This window comes from Dendrobates tinctorius, unplaced genomic scaffold (genome assembly GCF_039654945.1).
Source record: "Dendrobates tinctorius isolate UK_male_01 unplaced genomic scaffold, ASM3965494v1 ptg000342l, whole genome shotgun sequence".
Lineage (NCBI taxonomy): Eukaryota > Metazoa > Chordata > Amphibia > Anura > Dendrobatidae > Dendrobates > Dendrobates tinctorius.
The window spans coordinates 6,732,595-6,756,427 of record NW_027362008.1 but is presented as its reverse complement, the minus strand read 5'-3'; the positions used below and the strand labels follow the sequence as shown (position 1 = coordinate 6,756,427).

The 23,833-nt window shown below is 46.5% G+C and overlaps 1 protein-coding gene across 1 annotated transcript in view; it reads left to right on the top strand.

Moving 5' to 3' along the window:
- Positions 1–23,833, top strand: part of LOC141074882 (uncharacterized) — a 78,090-nt gene that overhangs the window by 39,425 nt on the left and 14,832 nt on the right. Inside the window, exons 4-5 of the mRNA XM_073562191.1 lie at positions 4,933–5,266; positions 17,293–17,573. Of these exons, the coding sequence (XP_073418292.1) occupies positions 4,933–5,266; positions 17,293–17,573 (615 nt within the window). The remainder of the gene's footprint in view (positions 1–4,932; positions 5,267–17,292; positions 17,574–23,833) is intronic.

Sequence of the window (23,833 nt, the reverse complement as noted above, 5' to 3'; positions counted from 1 at the left end):
ATTTATTTAAATAATTAAAAAAACAGCGGCGGGACCCCACTATTTTTGATAACCAGCTGTAATAAAACTGACAGCTGAGAGTTGCAGCCCGCAGCTGTTGGTTTTGCCTGAGATAGTTAGCAAAATTAGAAGGGACCCCATGCCATCTCATAATTTTATTTATTGCACAGGTGCCGGCTGATGAATACTCTCATTATTGTGCACCTGCTCTTGCTGCTGTCAATGAGACCGGTCTTACTGCAAGTCACAGCTGCTGGCTCACGCTGTCATCTGTATGACAGCGTGGGAACCACATTTCTCAGATCGACAGTATCGAATTTGCTGCCAATCAGAACTGGTGTTTTTTTCTCTGTCACACAGATGACAGCATGGGAAACAGGGGGTGTTCGGCCCCCCATTCTTTTGAATAGGGTCCGGTTTGAGTTTGGGTACTGTTCTGGTACCCAAACTTTTTTAAAATGTTCAGATCAACCCACCGGACCAGAAAATTCATGGGTTCGCCTACCATTAGTATCAATAAAAACTTCAGGTTATCATTAGAAACAACAAGCTCTCATGAAGCTGTATGGATGCAACAATTAAAACGTAAGAGGTTTTAAAAAACTGCATCACAAACAAAACTTTTTTTTTAAAGAAAAAAACCCATGAAAGTTAGGTCTCGCTGTAATCGCACTGACCTGTAGAATTATGTTCACAGGGGATATTAACATGAATACCCTAAAACCAGAGCCCAAAAAACTGACAGAATTGTGTTTATTCACTGTAGGTTTATATTGTACTTTGGGAGGAGGCTCCATTTCAATGTTCGACGCAGGAAGCAGAAAAGCCAGAATCGGCCCTGATGTGACTGATTCTCAATATCTAAACCTACACAAGTGTTCTCATCTCCTTTCTCTGATTACACCTATTATTATTATTATTATTATGCATTTATATTGCACCATTCATTCCATGGTGCTGTACATTAGACGGGGTGACATCAAAATACAAATATTACTTACAGTAAACAAATCTAACAATGACAGACTGGTACAGAGGGGAGAGGACCCTGCCCTTGCGGGCTTACATTCTACAGGATTATGGGGTAGGAGACAGTAGGTCGGGGGTTGCAGTAGCTCCGAAAGTGTTGAGGTGGCCGCGTGGTCATTACAGGTTCTAAGCTTTTTTTAAGAGATGGGTTTTCAGGTTCCGTTTGAAGGATCCAAAAGTGGTGGATAACCAGATGTGTTGGAGCACAGAATTCCAGAGGATGGGAATATTGGGGAGAAATCTTGGAGGCAATTGGGTGAGTACCAAATAAGCGTGGAGGAGAGAAGGAGGTCTTGGGAAGACCGGAGATTAGGTGAGGGAAGATATTGAAAGATTAGTTTGGAAATACATGGAGGAGAAAGGTTATGGATGGCTTTGTAGGTCAGAGTTAGTAGTCTAAACTGGATACGCCAGGAAATTGGGAGTCAGTGAAGGGATTTGCAAAGAGGGAAAGCAGGAGTGTAGCGAGGAGAGAGATTATTTAGTTGGGCAGCATAGTTAAGGATAGGCTGGAGAGGTGTGAGAGTGTTAGAAGGTAGGCCACAGAGGAAGATGTTGCATTAGTCAAGGCGGGAGATGATTAGGGCATGCACAAGCATTTTGGTAGAGTGAGGGTTGAGGAAAGGACAGATTCTGGAAATATTTTTTAGCTGGAGGAGACAGGAGGTGGCGAGAGCTTGAATGTGTGGTTTGAAGGACAGGGCAGAGTCAAGGGTTACTCCAAGGCAGCGGATTTCCGGGACAGGGGAAAGTGTGGAATCATTTATTGTGATAGATAGATCAGGTAGGGAAAGTATGCGAGATGGAGGAAAGATAATTAGTTCAGATTTGTGAGTTTGAGGAAGCGAGAGGAGAAGAAGGAGGATATGGCTTATAGACACTCTGGCATTCTGGAGAGCAGAGAGGGGACATCTGGGCCAGAGAGGTAGATCTGGGTGTCATCAGCATGTAGATGGTACTAGAAGCCATAGGACTCTATGAGTTGCCCCAGGCCAAGGGTATAGATTGAGAAGAGAAGGGGTCCTAGGACAGAGCCTTGAGGGACACCAACAAAGAGAGGGCAATATGAAGAGGTAGTTTGGGAGTAGGAAACACTAAATGTGTGGTTGGTAAGGTATGAGAAGATCCAGGATAGGGCAAGGTCTTTGACACCAAAGGAAGAGAGGATCTGTAGTATCAGGCAGTTATCAACTGTGTTGAAGGCAGAGGACAGGTCCAGAAGGAGGAGTATAGAGAATTGTCTGTTAGCTTTGGTTGTAAGTAGACCGTTAGTAATTTTGGTCAGGGCAGTCTCAGTGGAATGGTGGGGTTGGAAGCCAGATTGTAGATTGTTGAAGAGCGAATTAGATGCAAGGTGAGAGGAAAGCTTAGCGTGGACATGCTGCTCAAGGAGTTTGGAAGCAAATGGGAGCAGTGATATTGGGCAATAGCTGGACATAGCAGTTGGGTCGAGGGTTGGCTTTTTGAGGATAGTTGTGTTTGTGGCATGTTTGAAGGCAGAGGGGATGGTACCAAAAGTTAGTGATAGATTGAAGAGATGGGTTAGGGATGGGATTAGTGTAGTGATGACGTTGGGGAGGAGGTGGGGTGGGATGGAGTCTAGTGCACAAGTGATGAGGTGTGATTTGCAGAGACGATGAGCAAACTTTATTCAGTAATTTTGGAGAGGGAAGTTATGGGGTTAGGGCATTGATCTGGCATACAAAGGGGTAGTGGTGGTCGGACAACAAAGACTTGCCTTGTATGGTCTATCTTATTTTTGAAGTGCGTGGCAAAGTCCTCGGCAGAGATTAGGGAAGTCGGAGGGGGCAGTGGTGGGCGGAGGAGGGAGTTAAAAGTGTTGAACAACTTTTTGGGGTTGTGGGATAAGGAAGATACAAGGGATGTAAAGTAGGCCTGTTTAGCAGAGGTGAGAGACGATTAGAATGTGAGTGTTGCTTGTTTGAGTGCAGTGAAGTCGTCTTGGGAATGCGTTTTCTTCCTGCGCCGTTCTGCAATTCTGGATACTTGCCGAAGCTTTTTAATGATGTTATTGAGCCAGGGTTGTCTATTGATTCATCGCACTCTGCTATACATGACAGGGGCGACCGAGTTGATGGCTGATGCAAGAGTGGCATTGTAGAAACTAGTGGCAGTGTCTGTGTCATGGAGGGAGGATATGGAGGACAGTGGTAGAATAGAGTCAGAGAGCGTGTGGGTGTCTAGGTGTGCAAGGTTTCTGCAGGGGTGCGCATGTTGCTGGACATGGGTGACAGGTGTGGAGGACAGTGATGAGAAAGCGACTAGATTGTGGTCAAATAAAGGGAGAGGGGAGGTTGTGAAGTTAGATAGAAAGGAGAGACGGGTGAAGACCAGGTCTAATGTATGTCGCTCTGTGTGGGTGGCTGAGGAGGACCACTGAGTAAGTCCAAAAGATTAAGTAAGGGACAGCCATGATGATGGTGGGAATGTCAGCAGAGAGAAAGTGAAGAAGCCAGGTGGAGAATTGGTCAATTAAGGCAGTGGTCGGACCTAGAGGTTGGTATATGACGGCCATTTGGAAGTTGGAGGGTGAGTAGATGCGGACAGAGTGGACTTCAAAAGAGGGGAGGATAAGAGAGGAAAGAGGTGGGATTGGGTTAAAGGTACAGTTGGAAGAAAGGGGAAGGCCCACTCCTACACCATGTCTGTTGCCAGGGCGAAGAGTGTGAGTGAAGTGGTGGCCGCCGTAACATAACGCAGCAGGGGAGGCTGTGTCAGAGGGTGTCAGCCATGTTTTGGTGAGGCCCAGGAAGGAAAGATTATTATAGGTAAAGAGGTCATGAATCACATGAAGTTTACTGCAGATGGAGCGGGCATTCCAAAGTGATCCAGAGAGAAGAAGCAGGCTGGTGGGCTTCACGGGCAAAGATTTGAGGTGGCCAAGATTTTGGGTGTTTATATTAGGTTGGGAGCGATAGAAGAGGGTAATAATGGGAGGTATGAGATGTGGGGGTCCAGGATTGGGAGATATGTCACCAACAGTGAGGAGAATCAGAGAGTGACAGAGTAGGTGGGAGAAGGAGAGTGGGCAGCTTGTTTTGTGTTATATTAGGAGAGATCTGAGGTTGAGGAGCAGGTCAGCAGAGAAGGTCAGGTGGGGAGGCAAGAGGGAAGGAGAGATTATTACTTGGTTAGAGGGTGCTGGGGTTTGTGGATAGCGAAGAAGAGTAAGGAGTAATGGAGCCAAAACTGTTAGAGCGTATGTCAGCATGGTAAGAGTATGTGTGTACGAAAGAGAAAAATGTATATTTAATAACCATGGTCAGTCATACCTTCTGTTAACTTCTGGCTAATTTCTGGCATATTTTTGCTGTATCCTTTTAGAGACATCCTTATAGAGACAGACCACGGTCAAGACAGAACTGACAGTCTGAATTTATAACAAGCTAGGTGGACATGAAATAGGCCAGGTGTGATCAGGGAGGGAGGGTCAGCAGGAAGACTGATCACAGACACAGGAGGGGATTAATTAGAAGGGAAAATGCAAAAGGAAATAGTCAGATCCCCATGGAAAGATAAAGCCAACTGTGTTAGCATCAAGGAATTAAGGTGAGAAAAGATGCAGAGAAAAAAAATTACCAGGAATAGCAGACAGATACAGGGTGAGTGGGATCAGGAAAGATGGGTGATGGTGATGGGATTGCAGCCAGTGGACATACCTGAGGATGAAGCAGATCGATTGTCAGATTGATAGCAATAATGAAGCATAGTAATAACAATATTGAAGCATCTACAGCAGGGAGTTATTTTCTGACATATTTCTGCTGTATCCTTTTAGAGACATCCTTATGTAGACAGAGAGACCACCTTCATCTGTTCCACCTTGCACATTTTATTAATGTGACTGATGAATATACTGTATGGTATTGTGTAATGTCTCAGTATCTCAGGTGTCGGATCTACAGCACCACACAGAGGCCGAATTACAACAACTACAAGGGGTACATGAAGAGCTCGGCTCCAGGTTTACCCAGGATAACTCAAGAAAAGACTCCATGATTGCAATGCTTAACGAAAACCAGAAGCATTGCCAACGAGAACTGGAGAAGACCTCATCCTCCTTGTATCAGGTGCAGAATAAATGGAAGCTCACCACCCAGGAGATGGAGAGAATCGTAAGAGAAAAGGAGAATACAGAGACCACCCTGAGAAGACTGCAAGACAACCTCCAGAGCACCAAGACCCAACTGGAAGGCAAGCAGGAGGAGCTGTCCCGGTAAGTGCCTAGAACTCATCATCACCTTGTGACATAATCCACGGCAAAACCATTTTGTAAGCAGCAAGAGGCAAAAATCTGCCCAGAATAGCAGCTCAGCGTAAGGTTGTGAGAATTTCCATGAGATCATTCTCATCACTGAAGTCCTGATGTCTCCATATAGGCCCGAACATATAATCACACAGTGACCAAATGATGTCATCACACATGGCCAAATAACATCATCACACATGGCAAATCCTATTCCCATGCATTGTCCAACTAATGTCATCACATAGGGCCAAATATATGTCATCACTAGTGTTGAGCGATACCACCCGATATTGAAAAATATCGGATCGGATTGGATCGGCCGATCTCCAAAAAGTATCGGGTATCGCCGATTCCGATCCTGGAAGTCCCATTCAAGTCAATGGAACAGAAATATCAGAATTAAAAAAAACCCTTTCTTTCCTTGTAGGTTAATTCTACGTGAAGAAAAACAACTAAGAATAATGTAGAATGTATTGTGGGAGGTGTAGAAGACATTAAAGCCATAGAGGTTTAGCCAAATCAAATGGAATAGCAGGAATTAAATTTTTTTTTCGTTCGGAGTTACAAAGATATTGACTATGTTAACCTCTTTTATATTTTGTCAGATATGTATGTTTCACTACTTCCATGCTCTTCACCTCCACTTTCTCCTTCATCATCCTCAGCAGCAGCATCTTTTTCATCAACTTCTTCTTCACCTTATTCATCTTCATCTTCTTCACCTTCTTCCTATTATTCTTTTTTTTTACATTCTTCATATTCTTCTTATTCAACTATTATTCTTCTTCATATTCTATTTCTTCATCTTCTTCCTATTCTTCATCATATTCTTATCTGTGACAGGCATTCATGTAGTTGTTATCTATAAAAGTTTGAAGATTACACCTTCCGTTCTGCCTGTCACAAAAGATTTACAACAGGATTTGTCCGCGTTCAGTTTGGCCTGCAGCAGCAGGCATTTTCCAGGGGCACCACGAGGAGGAACGGACTCATCCCCATACACTGCTTAGTCTTCTTCTGCTTATAATTTGCTCTGATTTTTAGTCTTATGCTTAATGTTCTTCTGCTTTTGGTTTTTCTGCTTCTTGGTCTTCTGTCTCTTGTTGTTCTGCTTCTTGGTGGTTGTCTTCATGTTCTTTGTCCTCTTGGTCATCTTCTTCAGGGTCATCTTTATAGTCTTCTTCGGTGTGGTCTTCAGGGTCGTCGTCTTCAGGGTCGTCGTCAGGGAGATCCAGAGTGAGAACCAAAAACCATTTCCACAAGCTCAAACTTGGAAAAGTAGCAGAAGGTACAAGAAGGCTGAGGAACTGCTGAGAACCAGCTGGCGGTACTGGAACCCGGATGGCTAGCAGAAGGGACAAGAGCAAATGGAACTAGTGAGGACCAGCTGACGGTACTGGAACCCGGAGGGGCAGCATAAGGAACAAGAGCCAATGGCACAACCGTGGACCAGCTGACGGTGCTGGAACACCGTTACTAAGCAGGAGGTACCTGTGCTACAAAGCACTACCAAGGAGCAGCAGACGTTGCTGGAACTCTGATACCGAGAAGCAGGCACCTAGGCCAAAGGCACTACCGAGAACCACCTGACGGTGCTGGAACCCGGATGGGTAGCAGAAGCTGCAAGAGCCAATGGCACAACCGTGGACCAGCTGACGGTGCTGGAACACGGTTACTAAGCAGGAGGTACCTGTGCTACAATGCACTACCAAGGACCAGCAGACGTTGCTGGAACTCGGATACCGAGAAGGAGGCACCTAGGCCAAAGGCACTGCCGAGAACCAGCTGACGGTACTGGAACCTGGATGGGTAGCAGAAGGTACCCATGATAAACAAAGTTGCAAGGCCGCGAGCAAGCCGCAGTTACCGAAACCAACAGTCCTACAGGGGGTGCTTGTCCTATTGGCACTACGGAACCAGTCTTTATTACCAGAACCCACAGCCCACATAGGAAGCACCTAAACTGCAGGCACCATAGACTCGGCTAACCCGACCGCAACACGACAGGACAATGTATTGGTGGCAAAGTGACGTTGACACTCCCCGGAAACAGCAGGCGTGCTGGAACCAGGCTGGGCAGGAGGGAGTACCCGTGCCAAAGACACTTCTGAGCAGCAACTGGCGATGTTGGAGCCCAGGCTCAATCATGCAGCAGGCTGAGGCCTACTTGGAGAAAGTAGTAAATAAGATGTGTGATTTTGGAGGCAGCAGGAGACTTTGTCGTCCACACAGCAGGGGAGCAGCTGGCGTTACTGAACCCCACTAACACTGGAGCATGTGTTTTTCTCTGTGCAGACGGCACTTCCGAGTAACAACTGGCTGTGTTGAAGCCCAGGATCAATCATGGAACAGGCTGAGGCCTACTTGAAGCAAGTTTTATATCGGTTGTACGCTACTACTGATTGTAACCGTGCTCCACTTAGGCCTCTGGCTCCACTGTCTCTAGTATTTCCCCTGGCCTCCAACCCCACCAGTTGCTGCTCAGAAGTGGCGTCTGCACAATCCACACTTGTTCCTGTGTTACTGGGGCTCTGTCACATCAATTGATCCCCTGATGTGTGTCCGGCAATGTCTCCTGCTCTACTAATAGTAGTGGGAATGTGGACAGAGCAGGAGACATTGCCGGACAAACATCAGGGGATCAACTGACGTGAATGGGCCCCTGTAACACAGGAACAAGTGTGAATTGTGCAGACGCCACTTCTGAGCAGCAACTGGTGGGGTTGGAGGCCAGGAGAAATACTAGAGACAGTGGAGCCAGAGACCTAAGTGGAGCACGGTTAAAAATCTGTAGTAGTGTGATTTTGGAGGCAGCAGGAGACTTTGTCGTCCACACAGCAGGGGAGCAGCTGGCGTTACTGAACCCCACTGATACAGGAGCTAGTGTTTCTCTCTGTGCGGACGGCACTTCCAAGCAACAACTGGCTGTGTAGAAGCCCAGGAACAATCATGGAGCAGGCTGAGGCCTACTTGAAGCAAGTAGAAAATAAGATGTAGTGTGATTTTGGAGGCAGCAGGAGACTTTGTCGTCCACACAGCAGGGGAGCAGCTGGCGTTACTGAACCCCACTAACACTGGAGCATGTGTTTTTCTCTGTGCAGACGGCACTTCCGAGCAACAACTGGCTGTGTTGAAGCCCAGGAACAATCATGGAGCAGGCTGAGGCCTACTTGAAGCAAGTAGAAAATAAGATGTAATGTGATTTTGGAGGCAGCAGGAGACTTTGTCGTCCACACAGCAGGGGAGCAGCTGGCGTTACTGAACCCCACTAACACTGGAGCATGTGTTTTTCTCTGTGCAGACGGCACTTCCGAGCAACAACTGGCTGTTTTGAAGCCCAGGATCAATCATGCAGCAGGCGGAGGCCAACTTGCAGCAAGTTTTATATAGGTTGTAGACTACTACTGATTGTAACCGTGCTCCACTATGGCCTGTGGCTCCAGTGTCTCTATTATTTCCCCTGGCCTCCAACCTCACCAGTTACTGCTCTGAAGTGGCGTCTGCACAATCCACACTTGTTCCTGTGTTACTGGGGCTCAGTCACGTCAGTTGATCCCCTGATGTGTGTCCGGCAAGGTCTCCTGCTCTGTCCACATTCCCACTACTTGTAATGGGAATGTGGACAGAGCAGGAGACATTGCCGGACACACATCAGGGGATCAACTGATGTGACAGAGCCCCAGTAACACAGGAACAAGTGTGGATTGTGCAGACGCCACTTCAGAGCAGCAACTGGCGGGGTTGGAGGCCTGGGGAAATACTAGAGACAGTGGAGCCAGAGGCCTAAGTGGAGCACGGTTAAAATTCAGTAGTAGTTCGATTGTGGAGGGAGCTGGAGACTTTGCCGTCCACACGGCAAGCGAGCAGCTGGCGTTACTGAACCCCACTAACACAGGAGCTAGTGTTTTTCTCTGTGCAGACGGCACTTCTGAGCGACAACTGGCTGTGTTGAAGCCCTGGGATTACAGTTCAGGTGGTAGAAACATGAACACAACACGAGACCTAGATACTGTTGCCAACCTATTATTTATTCTGGAAGAGGGCTGGCAAATTCTGGCGAGATCCAAGCCTTGTTGATTTTCACAAAAGTAAGCCGGTCAACGTTATCGGAGGATAGTCGCATGCGACGGTCTGTTAGTACACCACCTGCGGCACTAAAGACGCGTTCCGATAATACACTGGCAGCAGGGCAAGCCAGCACCTCCAATGCATACTGGCTAAGCTCTGGCCATGTATCCAGCTTAGAGACCCAAAACTTGAAGGGGGAAGAGCCATCTGGGAGTACACTGACAGGGCAAGACATGTAGTCTGTCACCATCTGACGGAAACGTTGCCTCCTGCTGACTGGAGCCATCTGTGATGGAGTAGACAATTGTGGCGGACACACAAAACTTTGCCACATTTGGGCCATAGTGGTCTTGCCTTGTGCTGAGGCGCTGCCTCTGCTGCCTCTTTGTGTAGAGCTTCCTCCACTGCCTCAACGCACAGAGCTGCTTTGTAAAGCACTAGCAGCACTGCTGTCGGGTGGAATGGAGAACATGATGGACTGCACCAGTGTGTCTTGGTACTCCTGCTTTTTACGCTCCCGGTTCAACGGTGGTATGAGGCTTTGTAAGTTGTCCTGGTAGCGAGGATCTAGGAGGTTGTACATCCAATAATCAGCCGTGTTGAGAATGTGGGCTATGCAGCGGTCGTTTCTCAGGCCCTGCAGCATGAAATCAACAATGTCCTGCAGACTCCCAACTGCCAAAGAAGCGCTGTCCCCTGCTTGAGTCGTCATCTCTGCCTGCTCTGCATCACCCCACCCTCGCTGTACATACTGACTAGAGCATTGTGTACCTCCCTCCTCTGGAGAGATGTCTTCCTCCTCCATTGACTCTTCCTCATCCTCCTCACAAAGTGTCCCCTGCCTAGGCCTTTGTGAGGAACCACGCAGCGCAGACTGTCCAGAAGCGGATGGCATTTGTGACTCCTCATCCTCTACCTCTTTCAAAGCCTCCTCCCTTAGTGCTTGCAGTGTTTTTTGAAGCAGGCAGATAAGGGGGACAGTCATGCTGACTAGTGCATCATCTGCACTCGCCATTCACGTGGAATCATCGAAGGCACGCAAAACGAGGCAGATGTCCTTCATAGAGGCCCACTCAGTGGTGCTGAAGTGTGACCGGCGCACAGTGCGACTTGTTTGCGCCTGATGCAGCTGGTACTCCATGACTGCTGCCTGCTGCTCACATAACCGCTCCAACATATGTAACGTTGAATTCCATCTGGTGGGTAGGTCACATATGATGCGATGTTCCGGAAGGCGTAATCGGTGCTGCAGAGCAGCAAGGCGCGATCTTGCCGTTCTGGAACACCGCAAGTGAGCACACTCTATCAAGATCCGGATAGTCCCTCAGAAAGCTCTGCACAACCAAGTTAGGCACATGTGACAGACAAGGGATGTGAGTGAGGTTGCCTAGGCCCAGAGCTGCCACCAGATTTCGGCCATTGTCACACACTACCAAGCCTGGCTCGAGATTCGCTGGCACAAACCACACGTCGCTCTCCTGCTTGATGGAATTCCAGAGCTCCTGCGCTGTATGGCTTCAATTCCCCAAAGAAATTAATTTGAGTTCGGCCTGTTGACGTTTGGCCACAGCTGTGCTCATATCGGTCGTAACAGGCTCCTGCAGCGCTGTTTCTGAGGAACTTGAGTAGGAGGAGGAGGAGTCAATGTGCAGAGACTGGATTCCTGCAATCCGTGGAGTTGGCATAACACGTACAGCGCCACTCTCCAGATCTGTATCCGGCTCCACAACATTGACCCAATGGGCAGTGGGGGAAAGGTATCGTCCCTGTCCATGGTTACTGGTCCACGCATCGGTGGTCAGGTGGACCTTGCTACTGACGGCGTTTAGTAGCGCATGTTTTATTTTTCCCTCCACATGCTTTTGCAGGGCAGGGACGGCTTGCCTGCTGAAATAAAAGCGGCTGGGCACGGTGTATTGTAGAACTGCCAATGCCATGAAGTTCCGGAAGGTGTCAGTCCCCACGAGCCTGAATGAGAGCATTTCTAGGGCCAGTAGTTTGGCAATGCCAGCATTTAGAGCCTGTGCTCGGGGATGGTTTGCTGAGTATGGCCACCTTTTATCCCATGCCTGTGCTACCGATGGCTGTAGAGTGGCCTGGGAGTGTGAGGATGACTGGGAACGTGGTGCTGTGGGTGGAATGTCACTGGGTCTCCGGACAACAGTGCCAGAGGTTCTTCCTTGGCGATCCTGTGAGGAAGCCGAACCAGCTGTGTGTGAGCTGGAGGAAGAGGCCCCAACACGAGCTGAAGAGGTGGCAGGTGGTGCTGTACGTTGGCCTACATCTTCAGTGTGTCTGTGTAACTCCACCTCGTGCTTGGTCCGCACATGTTTCCACATATTTGTGGTATTGAGGTTGCTGACATTTTTCCCTCTTTTGACTTTCTGATGACACAGTTTGCATTTGTCAAAGCAAAAGTCATCTGCAACTGTGTCAAAAAAGGACCACGCATTGCAAGTCTTGGGAGCGCCCGTTTTGGCTTTTGGAAGAGGAATGTTCCTAACGGGTGCCGAAGTGGAGGCTACAGGCAACCAAGTCTGCCCCCTCCCTCTCCCTCCTGTTTTGGCCATTCGTGGAATCTCTTCCTCAGAGCTGCTCTCACCACCTTCCTGTTCCTCACGCCATGATGGGTCAAGTACCTCATCATCTACACTCCCCTCTTCAAACACCTACTTCTCCTGGGTTGTCTCGCCAGCACCGTATGCACCAGAAAATGGCACCTGAGTCTCGTCATCAACTGATGCGTATTGAGGTGTGCTGACCATAGGCACTGGCCCACCCGTCTCTTCAGATTCAGAGGGACAAAGAAGTTGCGCATCACTGCATACTCCCTCTTCACATTCTTGAATGCTGCTTGGCTGGCCCCCTCTTTCCAAGCCAACAGATTCAGAGAACAGAAGTAGAGACTGTGATGGCTTCTGTCCAGGGCTCTCTGACTGCCTGGGCACTTTGGCAGGTGGTCAAGAGACAGATGGTTGCTCTTCAGGGCTCAGGCCCTGAGAGGATGTGGAAGTCATTGAAGTCGATGCGTTAGCTGCCATCCATCCGACAACGGCTTCAATTTGTTCGTCACGCAGCAGTGGGGTACGGCGAGGTCCTACAAAGCTGAGCATAAAGGACTGTTGCCTGGTAAAACTGGGGGATGCTGACTCACTGGTGCCCGCAGCAGGCACAGAATCCCCACGTCCTCTCCCTGCAGAATCCCCACGTTCTCTCCCTGCAGAATCCCAACGCCCACGCCCACGTGCCTTACTCCCTGCCTTCTTCATCTTGGTAGACTGATAAAGATAGGCAGAAAAGTACACAGGGGGGCTTAGTGTGCTTATTCCTGAACAGCTGGTAACAGGTATAAGAAACACTACTTTTATAAAGTGTGTGGACTACACTTTAATATGAGCTAATGTGGCCTACACAACTGTCAAGTGGAGTGTTTGGTGAACTTTATTTATGTGTTTTTTTTTTCAAAAAAACAAAGGATGTGACCAAAGATGTGAAAGCGATAGTATCACAAACTTTTTGGAGCTATTACAGTGCAGGAAGGTAACCTACAATGCAAAAGATGAGGCTCCAAAAAATAGGGTAATACTAATCTGGCTGCAGCTCAAGGGCACAAGCCAGAAAAATCTATCTACTCCTATATAGTGTTTGCAACCAACCAATGTATATGGATACGGCTGGATGCACACTAATAGGAGAATTAATGAAAAATGAGCTGCAATAAAAGAAAAATATGTATGAGGCAGTGATGCACGCTGAGCGGCCTACAACCAGAGGTGTCTGCAGGACACACTACAGCATGAGCTGCACTCACACAGACCTTGCAAACAGCTGTGAACAGCGCTGCTGCAAGGCAAAAGAAAGCTACAGTGATTGAGAATGTAGCCTGGGTAAAGCACACTATTATTTGGAAAATCGCTCTCTAACTGTCCCTCAGAGTCTTGAACAGCACACTGTCCCTAACTGAATTCACAGCAGAGTGAACCCGAAATGGCGGCGGCTTTTATACTGCATCATGACATCATTTCAGCAACCAATCACAGCCATGCCATTAGTTAACATGCCTACATGCCTAACAGGATGTGCCCACACTTCTGAGGATTCCTCATTGGCTGAATCAAATCAAACTGGCTCTTTATGGGAACTTCTGATTCCGGTATTCGATATGCTAAAAGTATCGGAACTCAGTATCGGAATTCCGATACCGTGAATATCGGCCGATACCCGATATTTGCGGTAACGGAATGCTCAACACTAGTGATAGCCTTCAGAAATGATTGGTCCCTAATCCAACTCCACCTTTAGCACCTGTACAGACTGCACAGGTTTCCTTCACCCGGACTCCTCCTTGACCTTGAAGCTGCTGATCCCCACCTTCTGTTGATCGGTCTCTCCAGCCTACAGACGGGATATGGGGGCATCACTGAACAGTGCAGGGATTTTTCCGCAGCTCGTACTGGGACTAGTGTTGAGCATTCCGATACTGCAAATATCGGGTATCGGACGATATTCGCTGTATCGGAATTCCGATACCGAGTACCGATATTTTTTCAATATCGGATACCGGAATCGGAAGTTCCCATAATGCTATGAGCCACTGTTGTGGCTGTGATTGTCTGCTGAAATGATGTCATCATGATGCGCGGTCTGTGCGCATCATGATGCGCAGTCTGTGCCGACTGCGGGGGGGTCTGTACGGGTCTGCCGGGGACCTGTGCCGGCAATTGGTGGTCTGTACGGGCCTGCCGGGGGCCTGTGCCGGCTGTCGGTGGTCTGTATGGGCCTGCCGGGGGCCTGTGCCGGCTGTCGGTGGTCTGTACGGGCCTGCCGGGGGTCTGTGCCGGCTGTCGGTGGTCTGTACGGGCCTGCCGGGGGCCTGTGCCGGCTGCCGGTGGTCTGTGCGGGCCTGCCGGGGGTCTTGTGTGACTGTGTCAATGACTGTGATTGACACATTAGCCAATGATGGGACAGTAGTAGTCCCATCATCCGGCTAATGTGTTGAATGTAAAAAAAATAACAAGAAAAAAAAAAACATACAACATACATACAACATACATACAACATACATATATACTACATTCATACATACTACATACATACTACATATATACTACATTCATACATACTACATACATACTACATATATACTACATTCATACAACATACATATATACTACATACATACTACATTCATGCATACTACATACATACTACATATATACTACATTCATACAACATACATACATACTACATACATACTACATATATACTACATTCATACAACATACATATGTACTACATATATACTACATTCATACAACATACATACATAGTACATACTACATACATACTACATACATACTGCATACAATACATTCATACATTCATACAATACATACATATAGACATACAGTACATATAACATAGAGTACATACTCACCATTACTTGTCACTTTGATCCCCGAAGCCAGTGTCATCTGTGGAAAAATATGAAAATAACAAACAAGCAATATACTCCCTGATCCGCAGAAATCCACGAGTGTCCCACGCCGATTTCCCGTGGAGAACAGCAGCATCAGCTGATGCGACCGCTCTCTAGGGGCCCCAGGAATCCAATGACGGGAGGTAGGTATCCTTCCGCACTGTATTCCTCCGCCACTGTAAAAAAATAGTCCCTTGTCTCACTTTATGGCAAAAGCTGCGTGGGAACTTTCTCACACAGCAATGCCAAAAGTGAGACTAGGGACTATTTTTTTACAGTGGCGGAGGAATACAGTGCGGAAGGATACCTACCTCCCATCATTGGATTCCTGGGGCCCCTAGAGAGCGGTCGCATCAGCTGATGCTGCTGTTCTCCACGGGAAATCGGCGTGGGACCCTTGTGGATTTCTGCGGTTCAGGGAGTATATCGCTTGTTTGTTGTTTTCTACTTTTTTCCACAGATGACACTGGCTTCGGAGAACAAAGTGACAAGTGATGGTGAGTATGTACTCTATGTTATATGTACTGTATGTCTATATATATGTATTGTATGAATGTATGAATGAATTGTATGTTGTATGTAGTATGTATGTAGTATGTATGTTGTATGTATGTAGTAAGTATGTAGTATGTATGTATGTATGCAGTATATATGTAGTATGTATGTAGTATGTACTATGTATGTATGTTGTATGAATGTAGTATATATGTAGTATGTATGTATTGTATGAATGTATTGTATGTAGTATGTATGTTGTATGTAGTATGTATGTTGTATGTATGTTGTATGTCTGTAGCATGTTGTACGTATGTTGTATGTATGTAGTAAGTATGCAGTATGTATGTATGTTGTATGAATGCAGTATATATGTAGTATGTATGTATGAATGTAGTATGTATGTATGTTGTATGAATGTAGTATATATGTAGTATGTATGTACTATGTATGTATGTAGTATATATGTAGTATGTATGTAGTATGTATGAATGTAGTATGTATGTATGTTGTATGAATGTAGTATATATGTAGTATGTATGTTTTTTTTTACATTCAACACATTAGCCAGATGATGGAACTACTACTGTCCCATCATTGGCTAATGTGTCAATCGCTGTCATTGCAGCAGGCATCACCCAATGGGACTTGTAGTCCCATCGGTCGATGCCTGCACACACACAAGACCCCCGGCAGGCCCGCACAGACCACCGGCAGCCGGCACAGGCCCCCGGTAGGCCCGTACAGACCACCGACAGCTGGCACAGACCCCCGGCAGGCCCGTACAGACCACCGGCCGCCGGCACACACCCCCGGCAGGCCCGTACAAACCACCGACAGCCGGCACAGTCCCCCGGCAGGCCCGTACAGACCACCGACAGCTGGCACAGACCACTGACAGGCCCGTACAGACCCCCCCGCAGTCGGCACAGACCCCGCCCGCACACACAGACACGCACAGTGTCCGCCCACGCACCGCCCACACTCTTCCCCCCTCCCGGACAGGATGTACAAGGAAAGAAAGGGGTATTTTTTAATTCCGATATTTCTGTCCCATTGACTTTAATAGGACTTCTGGTATCGGAATCGGCGATACCCGATACTTTTTGGGTATCGGGCCGATCCAATCCGATCCGATATTTCTGAATATCGGATGGTATCGCTCAACACTAACTGAGACTCAAATGTAGTATTCTGAGATTGTCGTACCTCATTGGACGTTATTCACACAGGTGTGCACCACCAGAAGATAATACAATAGTGGGGAGAGGACAGAAGGAAAGGTGGGAATACAAATTAACTTTTATTTCATGATCATTAATATAGAAATTGTAAAATACACATAGATCCGATTGGGATGTAGATAAGATCACAGCTTCTAAGATTGCAGTCACCGCTGTGATCCACTAGATCCTGATAAATATAAATATACAGATCAGACAGGACGTATCCAGCCTGATTTACAGTGGAAGTGGTTGATATTATATAGCAGTGAGTTACATTTTCTACCCCTCTGATAGATATTGATGCAAATTATTGTATCCCCCAATGACCCAGTAAATTTGAGGATTAATAACTTGACCAGTAATTCACAAGGGACTTTATAGTTGTAATGACGCCATGATCTGGCATTTATCAGAATTTAGCAGTCACAGTGGTGACTACAATCTTAGAAGCTGTGATCTTATCTACATCCCAGTCCCATGTATGTGTACAGCGGAAGTCTCTGTGTACAATGGCACTGTCACATGGAGTGGTCCACCATTTATTTACAGCCACCAGCAAAGCAACATAACTAAGCTACAAAGCTGGACACAAGAAACCTGAAACAGGATTAAACTTATCTTAGGGCACAGACAAATGGCCGTGTAAGGAGGCTAACCTTCATAAACCCTTCCACCATGGTCCATCTACAGCCGGTCTCACTTCTGCTTCACGCTTTCTACTCCAGATGTGAAAATAACCTCAGATTGGTGAACACACAGAAGAAGACCTCGGAGACGACGCTGACTCACACAAGAAACTCGCTCTCGATGACACAGGCGAAACTAAAAGGAAAAGAAAATGACTTAGTCATAAAAGATAGAGAACTTTCTAGTGTAAAAAAATCTCTTTGGGAGGCCCAGAAAAACCTGGAGGAGAAGAAGAGAGATTCTGATGAACAGGAGAAAAAACTGACTGACCTGGATGAGAGACTAAGAGATGCTGGAAATTGTTTAAGTAGCAAAGGAAGTAAGTAAAAAAAAAATGTGTATGTACAGTGGCAGTGTCAGGGGTACATGTGTAAGCAGTGTACAGTGTCAGTATCTGGAGTATATGTGTATGTAGTGTATAGTGTCAGTATCAGGGGGTACTATTTGGATTCGAGTAAAGGGTTCCTGCTGTCCACTAGTTCATGTTTGGTGTCAATAGAAAGCTCATTTCGTAATAAGAAAAATGATAGTCCTGCCAGCACCCTACGAGCCTCGCAACCAGAGTTATGCTTCTCATAAGGTTTTAGTTACTTCAGAAAAGGGGAGTGAATTCCATAGCTCCGCCCACCCAGTGAGGTCATGGGACAGAGGGCATAACGTTCAGAGGCCCAGACAAAGGAGGGTTTTTTTTCCCAGGGAACCATCTATGAAAAGCTGTGCATTTTGACCTGTCGCTCTGGGAAGGTTTCCCTCCCCCTCTTCCACATGGTGTGACATTGACTGAGATATGTAAGTTCCTACTTTTAATTCACGCTATTTTGTAATTGCCTGTATATATTGTAATTGTCTCATTTGTAATATCTTTTTATATCTTTGTAAACACTGCATATCTTGTCTGGACTAAAAATTATAAAATTTTGCTAGTTCCGTATTCCTTGTTCTATAACATCCTCTGGGCTAACTACTGTTGGGTTGGCTTCTGACTCGATATTGTTTTTAATGTCAGAACTAGGAGCTGGTTTCTGCAAAGTGTGTCCTGTGGTATTTGGTGAGACTCTGTGTCACGATCCCACCACTGACACCAGTATGTCACGAATGGGGGTACGTGACCTTTGGCCACACACAGCTATCACAGGCACAGGGGGCTTATCTTAGTTATCCCACCACTGGCACCATGTGATAAAAATAGCAAGCTAGTTCTTGCCCTAACAATTTACCGCAGGGGGTTTATTTTAGTTATCCCACCACTTCCACAATACAGTATGTTACAAGCTGTCGGGATTTATATCCCACTTTACAGTTCCACTTTGGAACTTGCAGTTCTCCGGCGCCCCCCTTACCATCAGGTCAGTCGGGGTACTACACCTAGGATAATTGGTCGCCGGACGAGCTACTTGTTGTGCAATGGCTATTAGGCCCGCTTGCAGTGAGGGAGTTATAAATGCTTTGGCCGCAGCCACACAATCAGCTTATAAAACCCGCTCAGTCACTACCAGCACTACCCACCTAGCTAGAACACACTTCACTGCCACCAGCATCAGATTCCGCGTATTAATCTTTAAAATTAAGAGGGTCTGAAGCAAATCCAAATCAGTAGCATAATTAACTTACAGGCACCTGAATTCGTCACAGAGCAAAGACTGAACTAATAAATTTTATAGTTTATTCCCAAAAGATGGGCAGTGGTTACAGAAGATAGAAATGTTTTTACGATATGAGACAATAAAATATGCACAATACGATTAAAATAAAAGGGATACACTTACCATATTGCTTAGATCATTTCAGGCAGAAACATGCTGGGGGTGGAGCCAGACATCATAGTTCATGGATGAAGTCTTGTGGCACAGCTCGCAAGCAGCAATTCACTAGGGGGGCTCAGTTGCAGACTTATAATTCTGGGCTTGTGACATCACCAAAGGGGCTGTCTGGTGGTGGTCCTCCTCTTTCTCAAAGTACAGATTTGGGTTCTGAAAACTAATAGCCATCATATATGGGCTTGAGAACCTAGCAGAATATCAGCAGAACCATCATTCATCTTATATTGAAATTAGCTTTGTAATGACATCAAACACTAGCTGTTTATTCCGCTCTGTTCAGGAGAACCCCGTTTCTCTGGTTCTGTTGATGCTAGAATTTCACAAGAACCACTGTAGTGAAGCCCGATCGGCGCATGTCACAATATGTAATTTTCATATTTCTGTCACGGACGGGGTCCGAGGTATGGCCTCTTTAATATTTCCCACACTTATATCTATGCACATGTTGAGGACAAAGGAAAACTCTCCTGGCTAAATAACATTCCTAGCAGTGAGGAGGGGGTAGACAAGAGTTGGGTAGTGTTACAAGCTGTGAATGTGCTGTGAATGCAGACGCAGGCAGAGGCTGCAATGTGTGACAAGCTAAGGAAAGGAAGGGGGGTCAAGCCCCCACCCTGACATAGCATAGTTCAGTGTGTAAATAGAAGATTCTGCAATGTGATATCCGGGGATTCGTACATCATATTTTACATTACCATTATACCTCCCCCTTTTAGAGTGCGTTAAGGAGGTAGGACTCGTCGGTACTCATCCATGCGCACCTCCGCAGGTTCGCCCTGGCGGGACAACCCATCGGCATTTCCATGCTCACTGCCCTTTTTGTTTTGTATGGTAAAGTCATACTGCTGGAGGGCAAGGCTCCAGCGTAGCAACCTTCCGTTGGTTGCGGACACTGTATGCAGCCAGCTCAGAGGGTTGTGGTCGGTTACCACCATGTAAGTATGCCCGTACAGGTAGGGCTGCAACCGTTGCTGCGCTCAGACCATGGCCAGGCACTCCTTCTCGATGGTGGAGTATGCCACTTTCCTCGGCAGAAGTTTCTGGCTCAGGTACAACACGGGGTGCTCTTGGTCCCCCGAGTCGACCTGGCTGTGCACAGCACCGAGGCCAAACTTGCTGGCGTTGGTCTGTACCAAGAATGGGCGTGCAATACTATTGTAGGAGTTCGAGGATTCTTATAGCGTGGGGCAGTGAACAGACAGAGACAGGTTTCTTTATGTGCAAACAGTGTATTTTTACACAGTGATAATACCCCACATGGTATACTGATAACCTGCAATGAGACCAGTCCTCAACCCATATAGCAAGTCTGCAGAGTTCCCAAAAATAGAGGCCTCACAAAAATGTGATCAGAAGGTGAGTGTGACACTCTGATGACGTGGCGCAGTTCACACTAGGGGTGCAGAGAGAGTCAAACCCAGATATGTAGAAGGCACAGGGAAGTCCAGAACAAGTTCACAGGTTGATCCTAGACACAGCAAAAACACAAGAAAGTCCAGAAGCTGATTCACAAGTTGGTCCCAGAAGCGACGTGAACACAAGTGAGTCCAGAAACATTTTCACATCAAATTATAAGGTCAGTGATAGTTCCCACAGCTCTCACCGGGGAGAGTGAAGGATTGAGTTGACACACAATTCAGAAACACAGTTCTTACCGAAGGTTAAGTTCCAAAGTCCACAGAATAATGATAGCACGATGAGTGCAGCTTTCCTAAGCAGAGAACAGAGAATGTCCCGAGCCACAGTAGAAGCACCCTGAGGAAACAAACAGCACAGCTGACGGCAAGCAGAAGCAAAATACTCCAGCAAGGAAGGCAGCACCTGGACCGGGTTTTATACAAATGAACAGGAAGTAGGGCACAGAGAAACAGCAACCTCCATCTTGACAAAGGGAAAAGTCATTCACAAGATGATTTAGAAAAAACCCGGAATACTGACATTACTCCCCCCCTAGAAACGGCCACAGGACGATCCCTGACCAGGTTTGACTGGGTATCTCCGATGGAACTGCGCAACCATTGATGTTACTTACTGGTTCCCACGAATCATTTTCAGGAGAGTAACCCTGCCATCTAATTAGATACTGAAGCTGGTTTCTATTATGTCTTGAATCAATAATGTCCTGAACCACAAATTGTTCTTCACCATCAACTAACACTGGTGGAGGAGTAGGTACGATACATCCCTGAAACACGTTAGGAGAAACCGGTTTTAATAAAGAAACATGAAATACTGGGTGAACCTTTAGCGTTCGTGGTAGCTTCAGTCGACAAGCAACGGAGCTCACGATCCCGGTAATCTTGAATGGGCCGATGAACTTATGCCCCAATTTCTGCGAAGGAACACTCAATCTTAGAGTCTTGGTAGACAACCAAACCGAGTCTCCTACCTTATACATAGGTGCTGGTTTCCGGAATCTATCTGCCGACCTCTTGTAACGCTCCTGTGTTACAGTCAGAGAGTCCTTCAAAACTTCAAGATTATGTTGCAACAGCGCCACTCTGTCTTGAACCGCCGGTACCGAAGAAACGACCAGAGACCTAGGAAGAATATTTGGATGATACCCCAGATTGGCAAAAAAAGGCGTTACCTTCGTGGAACTGCTCTGTGACTTGTTGTACGAAAATTCCGCTAAAGGAAGTAGCTTCAGCCAGTCATCCTGCAAATGACTGACGTAGCAGTGTAGATATTGCTCCAAGGTTTGATTGGTCTGTTCGTTCTGCCTGTTGGTCTGAGGGTGATATGCAGAAGACAAGCAAACATTAATGTGGAGCGCAGAACAAAATTCTTTCCAAAACCTAGAGGTAAACTGTATTCCCCGGTCAGAAATGATCTCATCTCGTACCCCATGCAGCCGAAAAACATTCTGGATAACCAGATCCACTGTCTCTGTAGCTGAGGGGAGACCGGTGCAAGAAATGAAATGAGCTGCCTTCGTCAAGTGGTCTACTATCACCAAAATAGTATTTTTACCGCCAGAGGTGGGTAACTCCACAATAAAGTCCATCGAAATAGACCCCCAAGGGCGAGATGGTACGGGTAGCGGTTTAAGAAGACCAGTAGGTGAGACACGAGGAACTTTGTACCGGGCACAAACCTCACAAGAGCAGACATAGTCATTCACATTCTTCAAGCAGGTAGGCCACCAGAAAAAATGACTTAAAAATTCCTGCGTCTTATGTACCCCCCCTATGACCAGCCAATACGGAGTCGTGGACTAATTTGAGAGTTCGAAGTCTCACAGCCTCTGGGACATAAATACGTCAATCTCTAAGCCAGACCCCATTCTGAAAGACAAGATTCACGTTGTCAGGTGGAGTAACAAGAAATACATCACCGTCGTAGGCCAGCTTGATCTCCTCCCACAAGTCCCGGTCCTGGAGCACTCCTATGAAATTGGCATCGGCCAAGATGGTCTTAGATGGTGTCACAGGCAAGGAGTCCACCGTGTGGATTCGGGATAACGCATTGGCCTTCCCATTACGTGAACCTGGGCGGTACAAGATAATAAAATCAAACTGGTTCAGAAACAAACTCCACCTAGCTTGTTGAGAAAAAAGACACCTGGCTGATTTAAGGAATTCCAAATTATGATGATCTGTGAGCACTACTACCTGTTGAGTTGCTCCCTGCAAATGGTGTCTCCATTCCTTAAAGGAGGAAATGATTGTCAAAAGTTCCTTATCTGCAATATCATAATTCACTTCAGCGGAAGATAACCTGCGCGAAAAGAAGGCACACGGGTGCAGCAAATCTTTGTCTCCAGTTCGTTGTGAGAGGATAGCTCCCAGTGCACAGTCAGAAGCCTCCACCTCCACGATAAAGGGCAGTGCAGGATCCGGATGCATTAATATCGGAGCCGTGGTAAAACAAACCTTGAGGCGGTCAAAGGCTCCCTGGGCTTGAGAAGACCATACAAACTTTTTCCCCTTCTTAGCGAGGAGAGTGATGCGATGAACAATTTCCAAAAAATTCTGGATAAAACGTCTATAAAAATTAGCGAAACCAATGAATCGTTGTACCTGTTTAATGTTTCCTGGTACCGGCCAGTCTATGATTGCCTGAATCTTGCTAGATTCCATATTCAATCCCTCGGGAGAAATAATATAGCCTAGAAATTGAATTTCAGAGCAAAGAAACGCACATTTTTTGAGTTTTATGTATAAATGATTATCTCTTAAGCGTCTGAGCACGGTCTTGACATATTCCTGATGTTCCTGTAGAGAATCAGAGAAAATTAAGATGTCATCCAGGTAAATTACCACATAATGGTCCAATAAATCCCTGAAGATGTCATTGGCTAAGTGTTGAAAAGCAGCAGGAGTGTTACAGAGTCCGAATGGCATCGCTAAATATTCATAATGTCCATACCGGCATCTAAAAGCTGTCTTCCATTCGTCTCCGGGACGTATACGGAGTAAATTATATGCCCCATGGAGATCCAATTTGGTAAATATTTTGGCTTGACGAACTCTCTCCAACATTTCAGGGATTAGCGGCAACGGGTATCTATTACGAATGGTTACCTTATTTAGCTCCCGATAGTCAATGCAAGATCTCAGGTTTCCATCTTTCTTCTTTACAAAGAATATGGGAGCTCCCGCTGGTGAAGAACATGGTCGTATAAACCCCTTGGCTAGATTTTCATCTATATACTCTCATAATGTCTTTAGTTCTGGAGCTGCCAGCGGGTAAACATGGCTGAAAGGAATCACTGCCCCAGGAAGCAATTCTATGGGGCAGTCATATGGTCTATGTG